This window comes from Sciurus vulgaris (genome assembly GCF_902686455.1).
Source record: "Sciurus vulgaris genome assembly, chromosome: 3".
Classification (NCBI taxonomy): domain Eukaryota; kingdom Metazoa; phylum Chordata; class Mammalia; order Rodentia; family Sciuridae; genus Sciurus; species Sciurus vulgaris.
The window spans coordinates 107,253,516-107,270,216 of NC_136463.1; the positions used below are offsets into that span (position 1 = coordinate 107,253,516).

General features: G+C 37.7%; 1 protein-coding gene across 4 annotated transcripts in view; it reads right to left on the reverse strand.

Annotated features, from left to right (window-relative positions):
• The window catches only part of STAM2 (signal transducing adaptor molecule 2), a 50,088-nt gene extending 40,240 nt beyond the window's left edge, over positions 1-9,848 (reverse strand). The window contains exon 1 of one of the 4 annotated variants that reach the window (XM_079134398.1): positions 9,621-9,848. In XM_079134398.1, the coding sequence (XP_078990524.1) occupies positions 9,621-9,660 (40 nt within the window). In that variant the 5' untranslated portion in view covers positions 9,661-9,848. The remainder of the gene's footprint in view (positions 1-9,620) is intronic. The other 3 variants (XM_079134396.1, XM_079134395.1, XM_079134397.1) reach the window with 3 other exon arrangements.
• Positions 9,849-16,701: the final 6,853 nt, after the last annotated feature.

Here is a 16,701-nt window from a genome sequence, read left to right on the forward strand (position 1 = left end):
ATTCTGTAGTACTTGGGTTAAATATACACATTTTCTCATTTAATCTTTTTTCCTTTAATGTTCTTATTTGTTTAGGTAAACTTTTACAGATGTATTTCTTCAGTTTATTCTGGGGAAACAGCAATATAAGTCCTACTTACACTTACATTTTTGAAAACTTTCAAAAATAAAAACCAACTTATAACCCTGAGAACTGAATAACAAATAATTTAGTTTAAAATATTAATAGCAAATAATAGCTTTTCAGTATTTTACATAAGCTAAATCACTTCTCCTCCCACAAAATGGAGGATTCTCATTATATAGATGAGGAAATTGAGGTACAAAAGAGTAAGAAGATTATAAAGTCACAAAACTATAAAAGCACAAGATTATAATGTCAGTAAGTAGAAAACAGATTTCAACCTGAATAGTCTGGTTCAGGATATATGCTACAATTTTAAACCACTATATAAAACTGCCTTTCCCCAGCAAGTTAATTTTCAGTTTCTCTATGTATAAACATACATACATAGCTTTCAGTTTCTCTATGTATGCAGAATAAGACAAATACAAGTTCAGCTCTTGTTTACAAGGCAAAATGGCATGATTAACTCCATTTATTAAAACATCATATAATATACAATATATTTAAGAGCTTCCTCTGGTAGAATTCAGAACAGTGACTGCCACTGATTTTACATTTCTCATGTCACTACCAACATTTTTTGCAAGGACTATGAGGAACTGGAAATTAGGAATATAGAGCAGATTAGAGGAAAGGAGGGGGGAAAACATTGAAATCACCCTGTACTGCTTTTGATTATTTAAAACTGCCGATTAAAATGAAAGCAATAAAAGTACACAGATTTTATATTCTTGCAAATTTACTTTCTTCTTCATTGTGTCTGCCCAAATTTTCTTCGTAATCCTGAGAATCACAACCCTTCCAAACTTCACATACACCCTTACATTAGAGAATTAGAATTACAGAACAGGACAGAAACATAAATAAATACAATTTCTATTGTAATAGGCCTATCAGGAAGCATCATATGTAAGACACTAATGGCCAGGGAAAAGGAAAAAATGAATCTACAAAGAAGCCACTAACACCTCCAAAGAAAGGAAGAATCAAAAGTGGATAGGCAGGGCTAGAGTTGTAGTTCAGTGGCAGAGCACTTGCCTGGCACATGTGAGGCACTGGGTTTGATCCTCATCACCACATAAAATAAAGGCATCTTGTCCATCTATAACTACAAAAATAATATTTTAAAAAATCTGGATTGACTGAAGGTAAGTACATGGCCTCTGCAGATTGAGATCATCTGCATACTGTGTATGCACCTGTGGAGTATTTGCAGCCTTCACAGGTGGGATGCACAGCACCAACTATACAGGGAAGACCTGCCCTCTCTACATTAGCTCCAAAACTTACTAGTGTAAGGACTTTGTGTAGTTTTACCTCAGCTGACTCAATTTTGAATCTATGTTCTCATTTGTAATATGGAAATTAAGATGCCTTCCATGGGGCTGGGGAGATAGCTCAGCTGGGGGGGGGGGGGGGGGATGCCTTCCATGGTTAAAAGAGGAGTTGTGAAAACTAAAAGAAAAATGGACAAAAGACTTAAGTACTTTGAAAGAGAGGATATACTTTTAGCAAATACATACATATAAAGGTGCCCAAAATCAATATCAGATTTATCAGATAAATTCATTTTAAAACCACAGTGAGATACACACTTGAATGGCTAAAAAATTTTTAAACTATACCATCAGATACTGACAAAATTACAACATGAAACTGAAGTAATAGTGGCTAAAAATAAGTATGTGGCCACTTCAGAATAACAGTAATTTTCAGGAGATAATAGACCATTCCTTGATATCTGTCACACTGACCTTCAATTCCTACATTAAATGCAAACATTTATTATTAGATAACATAATAGAATCTAATAAAGTAATAACATTTTTAAAAGTTCTTCCTCTTCAGCTTCCACTTCAAGTACTTAGTATTATAGGAAAATTAAAATACTGCACATGTAAGATTTCTTTAAGCAGAGCTGTTAGTAAGAATTTAAAATCCCTGTAGTTACATAACTAAAATTGAGTCACTACAATTTTCAAGTTGCAAACAAGTGCTTCATATGGGACAATGTTTTGCTTTTTGTTTTCTCTTTTGTACTAGGGACTGAACACCCAGGGGTGCTTTGCCACTGAGCTACATTCCAGCCTCCTTTTTAAATTTTGAGACAGGATCTCTCTACATTGTTTAGGACCTCACTAAAGTTGTTAACGTTGGCCTCAAACTTGCGCTCCTCCTCCCTCAGCCTTCAATCGCTGGGATTAGAGGCATGTGCTACTATGCCTGGCTATATGGGAATATTTATTGACCAAGAAAGAAAAAGCTCAAATAACTTCAGATTCAATAAAATTTTTACTGGCTAAGCACAGGTGGCAAACACCTGTAATCCCAGTTACTCAGGAGGCTGAAGCAGGAGAATCACAAGTTCCATGCCAGTCTGGGAAACTAAGCGAGACCCTGTCTTGAAATATAAAACAAAAAGGGCTGGGGTATTAGCTCAGTAGTAAAGCACCCTTGGGTTCAATCCCCAGTCTCACCAAAAAAAAAAAAAAAAAAGTTTTTTTAAGTAAAATTTATACCCTAGATGCACTCATTTAAAAACTACACTGAATAGTGCCAAAGCAGTGGCATGGAAAGGCTAAGGCAGGAGGATCACTTGAGCCCAGGGAGTTCAAGATCAGACTCAGCAACAAAAACAAAAACAAAGTAAGAGGGAAACTTTGCATAACAAAAATTTAAAATCCTTCATGATACTCATCCTTTTTTTTTTTCTTTTTCTTTTCTTTCTTTTTTTCCCCCCAGTGCTGGGGATAGAACCCAGGGCTTGCACAACCTAGGCAAATGCTCCATTACTAAATCACATCCCCAAAACCATGCTTTTTTTGTTAAATGAGAGCTATTAAACACAGTTTCTGTGTTTCCATTGAAAGTCAAAATTGGAACTACTTCACAGAGTATTCCTTAACTGTAGGTAACTAAAGGGTGCTATGAAACTAACAAAAATAGATGAATCTGTGGTAAAGAACTGTAAGTGTTCCACAGGCTGTTAAAGGGACACGGATGTGCCTATTCTTCAAGTGCCAGATGTTTACAAGACCATTAAGAAAACATTGTTAATGTAAACAGTATTTATTACACCAAGAAGAGCTGAAGATGCCAATAAGCCAATATGAAACCAAGTCCTAAAAGAGAAAGGGTAAGGGAAAAGAATGTTTGAGCAATAACAAATGTCTCCGGTTTCTAGAAACAATATTGTTTATCCACAAGGGAGTTCTAACAAATACTGTTGATCAGTTAATTTTTAAAAATTTTTTTTAGTTATACATGGACAAAATATCTTTATTTATTTTCTCATGTGGCGCTGAGGATCGAACCCAGTGCCCCACACATGTGAAGCAAGCGCTCTACCACTGAGCTACAGCCCCAGCCCAACTAGCTGATATTTTGACAATAGAAAAAGGAATATAATCAAAAATACTTCTGAAATTTTGAAAAATCAAGCTTGGCTGAGCCAGCCCAGTGGCTTGAGCCACAGAGCCTGAGGCCTGCTTAGGCCACAAAGACGGTTAAACTCTGTCTTCAAAGGCGGGGTGGGAGGGTGACCAAAAACAAAAAAGTGAAATATCAGGTCAGAAGAAGGGAGGTGGGGACTAAAAATAACCAAGTACAAAGCTAAAGATGTAGCCCTGTGATACAGTGCTTGCTTAACATGCACAAGGCCTGAGTTTTGATTCCCTAGCACTAAGCATCACACACATGAAGGCAACCAAGGAGGAAAAATTAACAGGAGATAAAGAAATGATATATCCTTCAGTTTTATTTTGATATGTGGGCAAAAGATGTTAGGACTATCAACTGTTGATTAATCAGATTCTGATACTCTATACCATATGCCTGTGAACAAAATTTACTTTCAATACCAGAAAAAACTCCAACATCTTATTTAAACAAACAAACAAAAAAAGCAGTGCTAGAAACACATTCACCTAACACTACTACCACAGTATCATGTTGCATGCTCACTTGTAGAAAACCATTCTCTTGTCCTTTTGCCTTACTTTCAAACTATAAGTTTGTTATGAAGGAACTAAAATGTATATTTTTAATCATCATCAGGTGATATGAAACAATAAGAAATTACAATACCTTCTATCTTAAATTTTAAAAGACTCGACAAGAAATTCCCTTTTATAATGATGCTAACTAATCTGTCATAAAATTCATACAAAAGAACCAAGGCCAAAAATAGATGAGAAAAGGAAGAAAAACGAGAAAGGGAGATTTGCACTACCAACTCTACAGGCCCCTGACATCAGAAAGTGGTACTAGTGCAGGGATAAAGAGAACAGTGTAAAACAGAAAGCACAAACATAGGACTCATGAGGAAACGACTACATGGAGAAAGGGCTGTAAAACAGTAGGCCCAGTGGCTTGGGAGGCTGAGGCAGGAGGATCGAAAGCACAAAGCCAACCCCAGCAATGGCAAGGCGCTAAGTAACTCAGTGAGACCCCGTTTCTAAATAAAATACAAAATAGGGCTGGGGATATGGCTCAGTGGTTGAGTGTCCCAGAGTTCGATCCCTGGTACCCCCCCCCCAAAAAAAAAGCAATAGGAAAGAATAGATAATTCAAAACATGATGATTAGGTGACTAATTACTATCTATTTATTAAATGATTACCCAATTAAATTCCTCATCAGAGCCTATACAAAGATTAATTCTTGATGAATTATTGCAAAAATCAAAACTTTAATAAAACTTTCAGAAAAAACTAAGGCAGGAGCCTCATAACTTTGGATAGAGAAGTCTTTTTCTTTTTTTCTTTTTGGGTGCTGGGGATTGAACCCAGGGCCTTGTGCTTGGGAGGCAGGCACTCTACCAGAGAAGTCTTTTTCTAAAATAAGAAAAATAAAATCAAAATGGAATGACAATATCACTACATTAAAACCATTTTCCTTACAATAAAAGACACCAAAACCAAAAGGAAGCAACAAACCAGAATATAAAGTTGCAATTCCCATCGTCAAAGATTAGAGAATATATAGAGAACTCCACAAGTCAAAAAGAAAAAATAATTCAACAGCATAATGACCAAAGGTAACCAGTAGGCAATTTACAGAAAAAACAGAATGAGAAATACATGAAAAGATGCTCAACTTCCAAGGGATTTGAAATTAAATGAAAGCAATGTATTACTTTATACCTGTTAAATGGGCATAAATTTAAAAGTCTAACAATATCCAGAATTAGTGAAGATGCAGAACTATAGGAACTTCACTTCCATTGCTGCTGGGAATGGAAAACCTCAAACAAACATTGGAAAGTGTAATTTTGCATTATCTAATATTTTTCAACTTTTCATGGGCTACACTTCTACTGAGGAATTCCCCTTCAAGACACATCCTTAGAGAATCTCTCACTCATGAACACAAGAAAATATGGATAAGAACTTTCTAAAAAAATGAAAATTTTATGTCCATCAGTAGGAGACTGGATAAAAAATGTGACATTCATACAATGGAACATCACATAACTATTAAAATTGATGTAATAGAACAATAAACATCAATGTGACTAACTCATAAAAAATGAATGATAAGTTACAGAATGAAAAAAGTGTTTTCAAGATGTCTGAAAACAGGGCTGGGATTTTGGTTCACTAGTAGAGTGCTTGCCTTAGCATGTATGAGGCACTGGGTCCAGTTCTCAGCACTGTGTATAAGTAAATAAAATAAAGGTCCATTGACAACTAAAAAAATATTTAAAAGTTTGAAAACAGGCAAAACAATATGTAGTATATTTGTGTGTGTGTGTATACATATTTATAAGAATTCCTTATAACTGGAGAATCTATAACAGAAACAAAATGGAATCAGTTGCTAAAAACACTAAAGTATTTCAACTATCTTGAATGTTTTCTTAAAAGAATCAAATATGTCAAAATATTAGGAGCTGACATAGTTCGCTGGTAGAAGTGGAAATTTGTTATTTTTTATATTTTAGGCTCCAAATTTTATAGTTTTTAAAAACTTTAAAATATTAATTACGATTTGTATCCATCTGAAAGCAATAAGTTTTTTGGTACCATGCAAGCAAAATACAGGAAAAAATTGTTTCATCCATAACCAGAATTTTAACATTTTACAAAGATTATAACAGTCACGTTGTATTAAAGGATTGACTAAAGTTATAAATTTGAATGTATAAAAGAGTTATTAAAATGCTATCACTATATACTTTTATGTTGGGGTTTCTTACAAAATTTTATGGGAGAAAAAGATTGCATGACTAAAACCCCAAGCTACTTAACTGTCAAGTTCTTCTAACTCAACAGCAGCCAAAAATATAGCAATACACAATTTAACTTTCACTTGGAAAAGCATCCTCTTAACATAAAAGTTTACACTTCAAACTGCTGCCTCAGAAGAGTTTTGTAGAGGCAGAATTTGCACTCAACTTTGTGGGACACAGGCGAATACATATTTAAGAAAGGAGATAAAAAGGCTGTTTAAAAGAGCAATCATATAGTAAGGAATTGTAAATAGTAGAGGCAGAAACTGGCCAAAAAAAAAAAAAAAAAAAAAGATTGCCTGGCTTGAGTAGAAGAAAAGGATGTGCAAACAAAGACTAGAGTTAAGGTATAAAACAGAAGTCATGACTCAAGAACCAATGTCATAAAACTGGAAAAATTAGTACAGAATACAAGAAAATGACATCTTTTAATACTAACCACCATATCTTCCTACTATCATTCTGGCCCTCAAGTGTTTTTTGTTGTTTTGTATTGTTGAGATAGGATTTTTATATGTTGCACAGGCTGGGTTAGAACTTGAGATTCTCAACCTCCCCAGTTGGGATTACAAGCCTGTGTTACCATGCCCAGGTTATCCTCATGTTTTACTCTTTCCTTGGAAAGTCCTTTGGTAGGTAACTATTACTATATAAGAGGTAGTTACTTCTTGATAGTAGAAGAACTGCAGGAAAGAGTGAAGGAAGTAGATGGTGCTGACTTTTATAGAGACAGCGTCAACCTGAAGGTGCTTCTCTTCTTTTTAAAACTATTAAAGAAAGACGTAAAGCGTTTCATGTATTCCTCCTATCTTTCCTGTACTATATTTATCACATTATATAATAATTATCTACGTAAAGGATGTGTCCTACATTAAATTGAGATTTCTTTGAGGGCAGGAACTCAGTGCATTCATTTTTTTGTGACTCCAGACCTCTACCACAATGCCTGATACACATAGTCATTCAATGTATGTTTGCCAAATGAAGAGTGAACAAAGGTATGACCAAAAACAAAGAAAAAAAGAAAGAGAATAGATCATAAAGACAATGATACTATAAAGGAACATTCCTGTAGAAATTTCAAGTTTAATAATGCTCTGTTTTTTTTTTTTTTTTCTTTGTGGTGCTGGGGATTGAACCCAGGGCCCTGAGCTTATGAGGCAAGCACTCTACCAACTGAGCTATATCCCCAGCCCCAATGCTCTGTATTTCTTAACTAAAATTCAAAGGGGTTTTCAAATCTGGAAAGTGCAATGATTTTTTTCAATGACATGAGTTTAAGGCCAATTTGAGCTCCTTAGTATTTCATTTTATTTTTTCTAATTTCATTGACTTGTATAGAAGTTACAGTTGGGCCTCAATCAAACTCTTTCACCCTTAACTTGCCTTTTAGATACTGAATTCAGTCATACCTGAGATGATCAACACTTAAAACTTTGGTTGATGGCATTGCCCTTAAAATAATCAATATTAAGTCACCAAAGCCTCTTTTCCTATAGATCAAAAACAGTGATCTGCTAAGCCATACAAAGACCTCAGGTGTCAATGAAGGGAAGGTTTAGAAAAGAGAAACTCTCAGAGCAACTCAACCTACTTTTACCAGATTAAGTGTTCCATTATCAGGAATGATTACTCTTAAAGTCTGTCTTTTTTGTAATTAGAGCATTATAGTTATACACAGTAGTTGGGTTTATTTTGACAAAATCATAATGCATGGAGCTTGATTTCAACCCCCATCCCCCTTTGGAGAACTCCTACTCCACTGATCTCCCTATATATTTACTATATCCAGTGGCTCCCTCATACTATAATTTTGCTCTAGCTTCCACATGAGATAAAACATTTGAACCTCAATTTTCCGAGTCTGGCTTATTTCACTTAGCATGATGTTCTCCATTTCCATCCATTTGCCAGCAACTGCCTTAATTTCATTCCCTTGAAGAAAGTTTTCAGTTATCAGATTTTAAAATACTTTGTCTTATTCAGTCTTGCCTCTTGTTTCATTTCATGAGAACAAAATGAAAGCCCTCACAATAGTAATAAAAAATACAGTCTCACAAATGTAGTATAATTGAAATAAAGAAATAATTAAGTGTTCCAAAAGCAGAAACTGAACCCTGGAATGACAGCCACTTGTGTTCACCTACCAATTTAAAAACTGAATGAAATAATGAAAATACATATTTGAAGACTATCTAAGGGTAAATAATTACAATTTTTTTTTTTTTTTTTTTTTTTTTTTTTTTTTTTTTTTTGCGGTGCTGGGGATCGAACCCAGGGCTTTGTGCTTGCAAGGCAAGCACTCTACCGACTGAGCTATCTCCCCAGCCCTAATTACAAATATTTACCTTCATATTATTTGACTCTTCTGAACATAGTTGGTGATTACATAACATACCATCATGGGGCACTTTCTAGAGACTTCATAATTAAGAAATTCTTACTATGAAACAGGTGGCTCACTGCTAAAATGTACAGTATTCTGTGTGACGCAGGCAATTTTCAGTCACGCTTTTTTTATTGTAAAGCCTACAAATCTACCTAGAATTTCGTTAACTACTGCTAGAAAAATGTATTCTTAGCCAGTATGTATTACTGTTATTCTAATGCCAAATTCTAATTTAAGAACAAATAAGTTCTTAAATTGCATCCATGTTTTTCTCATTCTATAGTGACTGAAAGACCAGCGCTATCAGACCAACTAATATTTGACCGGACCTAAAATTAGCTGTTCTTAGCTGTTTTGAGTTCGAGAGTTTTCTTTTTCACGCTCTAAAACAGAACCCATAGCACCTTCACAATTGCAAATCCTGAAGCTGCCTTATCAGGCTTTGGATGCACACAAAAACAACCTGAATTATTTCCAATTCGAAGGGACTAAGTTCACGTGTCCAGTTCTGGGCGGCCCAAACTGGGTGTACCCACTGCTGCATCATATTCAAGGGGTGAGGAGTAGTTAAACAGCTCTGGAAGAAGCAGGAAGTTTTTATCAACTCCGCAATTACTTGGTCACCAGAAACGCAGGCTCTTCCCTATTTCTGCGGTTGGCGGAGAACGGACCTTTGAGTCCCCAACCTCAGGCAGGAGGTACTCCCCAAGCCACTAGTCATGCGCCGAGGTTGCCCCCAGAAAAACCCCGACGTCTAGGCGGTGGCACCGCCCCTTCCCTCACTATGCTTGGTTAGCTTCCCAGTCTCCAGAGTCGCCGCCGCCCACTTTCTAGCTGGACAAACAACAGCCCGGGACCCGGCACAGCACTTACCCACGTCTTGCTCAAAGGGGTTGGCGGCAAACAGAGGCATCCTGTCAGCGCCCGAGCCCTGTTCTTTGAGGTCCTACTAAGGCCGGGCAGTTGCTCCCTGCTGGGTGACCCGCGGCTTCCTAGACGGCTAGACTCCGGCTGTCTTGCCCACACTTCCGCCACCGCACCTGTCCGGTTTCTGCCTGACAGGCCGGCTCGAAGTCCGCGCTCCGCCCCCGCGCTCCGCCCCCAACCCTCCTCCCGGGACGAGATCCCGAAGGCCTCAAATAGCTTCCCAGAGCCCCTGTTGCCGCCATCCTTCAGGAAGACGTGGCAACCCCTGCCCCAGATCCCCACAAAGGTCAGGCGGCCGCCGCAGCCACCTTTTCTTCGCTAGGACCCCGGTGAGCCACGGAGCCGGGGACCTTCAGACCGGAAGTTGTCTCTCCAAGAATTGGAAGACGCCGGAGACTCGGAAGCGCCAGTGCTAGCGGAGACGCAGCAGGGGGCGCTGTCGCGTAGGGCTTTTCGCCTCAGCAAACTGGGTTTGAGAGCCACTTTCTTTTCACAAATATAGTTTGCTTCAGGGTGGCGGGTTCTATCCTTGACAGCCGTGGGCCCTGGGACAGGTTCCGGTCACAGTCCAGTTGCCCTGGAAACAGAGCTCCCGGCACACAAGTGATTTTGAGTGTTTGCTAAGTGCCTGGCTGTGCTTTCGTGCACTTTCTCAGCGCCCAGACCAAACCCCGCAGGAATGTAAGCACCTGGAAAAGTAGTGGAAGCAACTATGGCTCTGTGGAGACTCGGAACTTCTCGCTTCCCATCATGGCCTGCGTTAAAATAACGCTGGACTCTGGGAATCCGAAGTCGAAGAGGCACACACACTCCCTCTTTTCGACTTGCTGAGGTTGACAGGCAGTGCTTAACATGTGTGACTATTCGGATATTAGTAAGAGTCACAAACCCAGATTCCCACAGGATATAGCCAGGTATTTACAAGTATGAAAACGTGCAAGCATCTTACCCGCTCACACGTGCCCTATCCTTAACTGCCTGTTTTTTCCCCATAGAATTTATCACTTTTTAAGATATAACAGATTATCTCTTTTCATCGGAATATAAAGTCCATGATGAGTTTTGTTCGTTGCTGTATTCCCAGAGGCTTAAACTGTGTGAGAATAATAGGTGCTCAATAACTTTTTCAATGCAGCCCTTTGTTATGGGGCGCAACTTAAGAACAGACTGATCACCACTGAGAAGTCCAAATTTGAGAGTCTTTATTAAGCTGGCTGGCTGGCTGTCACACAATGCCCCCCAAAAAATGGCTATAGGGAGAACAGCCCCGACCACAGGGTTGTAGGGGTTCTTATACCAAAAATCACATGAATCATAAATGTCTGTTGCTATGATTCAAAATTACATGAGATCATCAACAGAGGGGGAAGTGGGTCAAACTGACCCTTACCTAGGTACAAACTAAAGAATGGCTACTAACATTCACACAATCACTGTTTACATGGTACATTGTTTAGGAGCAATAGGAATCAAAAGAGAGCAATTTTTTACTACATAGGAGTTGCCATTGTATATTATTAAACATGTCACACCAAGTAACTGATGATGGGTACAGAGGTGGGTGTTCCCACGGGAGAAGCTTATTTCCTACATAACATGGAGTCTCAGAGCAAAATAGAGTCTGTTTAGTTATTTCCCTTAGAGTCTGGCCTATAACATTCTCATGGAGTCAGATCTGTCAGCCCATCACACCTTGTCTTTGGACCTGAACAATGCATATCTAAAGCTAGCAGCTACTAGTGAACTTCAGCCATTTTTCAAGGTGTGGGCCTACTAGAGCCTCAAATTTTTATTTATCTTTCTTTTGTACCAGGGATTGAATTCCGGAGCACTCAACTGCTGAGCCACATCCCCAGCCCTAGTTTGCGTTTTATTTAGAGACAGGGTCTCAGTTGTTTAGCACCTTGTTTTCGCTGAGGTGGGCTTTGAACTCAAGATCCTCCTGCCTCAACCTCCTGGGCCACTGGGATTACAGACAACCCACCAGGCCACGCTTCCAATTTTTCATTGATTTTTAAATTTTGAAAATTACTTCAACTTTTAAATCAATAAGTTAAAACCATTTTATAGAACTGGAGAGGTAGCTTAGTGGTAGAACACTTGCCTAGCTGGGTTAAATCCCCAGCACCACACACACACACACAAAAACTACCTCAATATTAATAATATTAGAATATTAGAATATTAATAATATTCTAATATTATAGAATAGAGAACCCTTACACAGAATAATTCAGTAAACTGGGGTGCATTCTTGCTACAAAATTAGGTGCACAAATAAGAAAGATTTGCAGATGAAGTGACTGATTTTCATAAAGCATTGAACCTAGGATGTTCAAGATATGTTTGGAGACTTTCCAGATGAATATATCTAGGTTTATGGCTCAATGTTGGAATGGAAAGCAAGGCTAGTTAGAGAAAACAGGAGACAGATTGAAAACCTTAAAGATCAAGCTAAGAAATTTTTATTTTAGCATGTAAATCATTAGATAATTGTTTAGGGATATTGATCAGCAGAATAGTATAAATGATTTCAGACTAATCCAATATCAGTATGCACAACACATGTGAATAAGCAGAGCAGACAGTTTAGGAGGCTATTGCACCACTTAAAAGCCATAAGAAAGGATATTTCAGAAGAGCTTGTTTTAGGCAAAGAGGACTGAGGATTAGCCTTTGGACCGCATTTGCATTTTACAATTTCTTAGCTCCTTAATGATGAGCATACTCAAGTATCTCTATCTACCTATTTATGTATATACTCAGTACTTTGGTGAGTTCCTTCAGTTGACTAAGTTTTAAATGTTCACTGGGAGCATCCCAGAGTTAAAAACAAGATTGTTTCTTCACCAAATGTAGTAATTAAGCAATTAAAAGATATGTCATCAACAGCCCACAGATTCTGGTGTGCAAAGAAATGTAACTTTTGTTTTTCTTAATACAAGTTCTTTTCCTATCTCCCTGATGACAAAAATAATCTTACCAATTTCAACTGACTTCAGTCCTTCAGGGTTTTTATTCATTTGGGTTTATGCTCAACACAACTATATATATATTTTTTTTAATTTATTTTTATTGTAAACAAATGGGATACATGTTGTTTCTGTTTGTACATGGAGTAACAGCATACCATTTGCATAATCATACATTTACATAGGGTAATGATGTTTGAATCATCCTGTTATTTTTTCCTCCCCCCACACCCCTCCCACCCCTCTTTTCCCTCTATACAGTCCTTCCTTCCTCCATTCTTGCCCCCCTCCCACCCCCCATTATGTGTCATCATCCGCTTATCAGTGAGATCATTCGTCCTTTAGTTTTTTGAGATCGGCTTATCTCACTTAGCATGATATTCTCCAATTTCATCCATTTGCCTGCAAATGCCATAATTTTATTATTCTTTATAGCTGAGTAACCTTCCATTGTGTATATATATACCACAGTTTCTTTGTCCATTCATCAGTTGAAGGACATCTAGGTTGGTTCCACAGTCTGGCTATTGTGAACTGAGCAGCTATGAATATTGATGTGGCTGTATCTCTGTAGTATGCTGATTTTAAGTCCTTTGGGTACAGGCCAAGGAGTGGGATAGCTGGGTCAAATGGTGGGTCCGTTCCAAGTTTTCTAAGGAATCTCCACACTGCTTTCCAGAGTGGCTGCACTAATTTGCAGCCCCACCAGCAATGTATAAGTGTACCTTTTTCCCCACATCCTCTCCAACACCTATTGTTGCTTGTATTCTTGATAATCACCATTCTAATTGGGGTGAGATGGAATCTTAGTGTAGTTTTGATTTGCATTTCTCTTATTACTAAAGATGGTGAACATTTTTTCATATGTTTGTTGATTGCTTGTAGATTTTCTTCTGTGAAGCGTCTGTTCATGTCTTTAGCCCATTTGTTGATTGGAACACAACTATATTTTTACATCAGGCCTCTTTTCCCAAACAAGCACCAAGATCCATCCCCAGATATGTTTTTCTCATTCTGCCAGTACACATTTGGTGTATGACCCTTACTATTCCAAAACAGGGACAGTGCTTCCCCAACAAGGCATAATGAAACCTGACTAAATACTGGCATAGAAATACTAATGGGGGTTTTTCTATACTAATATTTAGTCAGGTTTCACCATGTCTCGAGAGAGATACCTTCCTCAAGTGAAGTTTCTTCATGGTTTACAGGCAGAGCAAGACCACTGTCCTCCACCTAAGGGGAGTAGATCAATTTTTTTGGTCCAGAGCATGGCATAAAGATGAATCTATCAGTTCTCAAGCATATCTGTCCAGATATCCCCATCTTTAATTTTAAGGTCTCATTCCTTCCCTATTGGGGCCTGACTTTGGTATAGGAGACATACTGTGGGTTGTTAGGACTAATGACAGCGTTAACTAACTCAGGCTGACTCCTTACTCCCTGATGAGTGAACAAGATCAAGACCTCAAAGGCGGTTTCAATAGTTAATGACGATAAATGGGACCACCTTCAGGGATTGGTTAACAACAGTTCCGTGAACATGATCAGCTCATGCTTGCCATATAGTCCTATGGGACTCTTGCCTGCGTGAACACCCCATGCCTTGCTGACCTTTAAACTGATTGGTTCCTGCCTAGCTCCCACCCTACGTAAAAGCTGTGTGATTTCCTCAGTAAACGAGTTCCTGCTGTGACTGGTCTCCCTGACACGTCTGATTGCCCTCCACCGGGAGGGCTGGGAGTGGGCGGTCAGTCGGTCCTGCCTATCCCGGTCTGACCTTGTTGGGGAGTGTCCCCTTCCCTTGTTGCTGGTCGAGAAGGGCAAGGGGGCTTAAGACCCCGACAGTCGGTCATGAATTCAACCTTCTTTTGTTTTTATTATTATTATTTTTTAACTGACTAATTTAAAACTTCTTTTAAATTTTGTTGTTCTCGCAATCAGGTCCTGTGTCTGATTTTATTTTTACCACAATCTTTGGTTATAGTAAGTAAAAGTCTTCCCAATGTTCTCTCAAAGAGTGATATATGATTTTTCATGAATTTCCGAGGCATTTGGTTTTAGTATTTATTTTCTTAATGAACTTTTTACTTTGGAGCAATTAGATTTACAAAAAAGTTGTAAATGTAGTACAAAGTTCTTATTTAACTCTCATCCAGTTTCTCTAATTGTTAACATCTTACATTTCCATGATACGCTTCCCAAAATTAAGATACCAACATTAGTTCATACTATTAGTGGATTATTACTAGCATTTATGTTAATGTCCTCTTTTTTTTTTCATGATCTAATCCAGAGTGGTCAAGGATCCCTAAGACCACTTGCTCAGATTCAGTGATTTACTACAGAATTCAGCATATAGTTGTCTTCATGGCTATAAATTATAATGAAAGGATACAAAGCAAAATCATCAAAGGGAAAGCGCAGATGGAGGATATTAGACACAAACTTCTAGGAGTCCTCCCCTGATACAGTCATACAAGATGTGTTTGCTTATACCATCCAGCAACAAGTTGTAACAATACATGTAAAATGTTGTCTATGAGGTAAACTCATTATAGGATCAGTGTCTGGGTTTTTTACTGGGGAGTAGTCATGCAGGTACCCTCTACCTAATACATGCCAAAATTTCCAGATTCTCAGGATGAAGGCAGGTATTCTATGCAAACCCCATTATTTGTGCAAACGGTTTAGGCACAGTGAGCCATTTTTGTCAGGTAATGGTTGAAACCCTCTCAAAATCTAAGTTCCTAATTCTAATTAGAATAAATTATACTCCATGTATGTATAATATATCCAAAATGCACGTTACTATCATGTATATCTAAAAATAACAACAACAAAAAAAACCACTTAAGTTTCTAGATGTCAGCCAAAGGCAAGCAAGTCATTCTAAAGATAGCAGTTCAGGTGTGCTTGGTTAATCGCTGCACACTGGGGTACTACATGTAATTTAGTTGTTTCCCTACTCTCCTCTTGTCTGACAGTTTCTCAGTTTTTCCTTGTTTTTCATCACCTTGATAGTCTTGAGGAATGCTGGCTAGATGTCCTGTAGACTGTCTCTGAATCTGGGTCTGTCTGATATTTTTGTCTGATGTTTTTCTCATGTTTAGATGGAGGTTATATGTTACCCACATAATATCTATGATGTTAGCTTTCCACATTTGGCAAATATAGTGTTTGTCAAGTTTCTCCACTTTAAACCCCCTTATAGTTAATATTTTTCCCTTTCTCTACTGTGTTTTTAGGAAGCAAGTCACTAAGTTCAGCCCACCCTCCAAAGAGAGGGACATTCAAGGTATCCAACAGTGTTTCTCTATTGCAAATGTTCCCTTCAAGTGCTCTCTGATGAATATGTCCATTGTCCTTACTATTTTAAACCTTCCTGGCAGTTTTCTTCCCCTCTAAATTGCTACAAGATATATTGAGTTATTTTTATGCTGTCTTAAGATCGTGAATACTTTTTATCATTTTAACAAATCATTCATTGAACAAATATTTATTTACTTGATATGCAGAGTGCAACCCATTGAAACTGAGGAGAATGCAACGTTAACCAAGTTCTTTGAACATATTAACATCCAAAAGTAAATTTAATTTTTTTTTTTTTTTTTTTTTTTTTTGTGGTGGTGCTCGGAATTGAACTCAGGGCCACATAAAGGTTAGGCAAGCACTGTACCACTGAACTACATCCCCAACCCCAAAATAAATTAAATTCTTGACTCTTCATTTTTGTCCCAATATTTTCTCTTTTTCAAGTGTTTATCGATGTAGTTGAACTAAGAGCTAGCATATTTGTTAATGTTTACTATTCATTACTTTTGGTTGTTTATTTTCTTCCTTTTTCTGCTTTCTTTGGTTTTAATTATGTATTTTATATGATTCCATTTTTTCTCGTCTTAGCACAGTAAGTATACTTTTTTTTCTTACTTTTTCTAGTGGTTTCTCAAGTTGAGCATATATTTACAACTAATCCGAGTGTCTTTCAAATAACACACTGTATTGCTTCATAGGTAGTTTATAACCTGTACCTTATAACTGAATATTTCAATTCC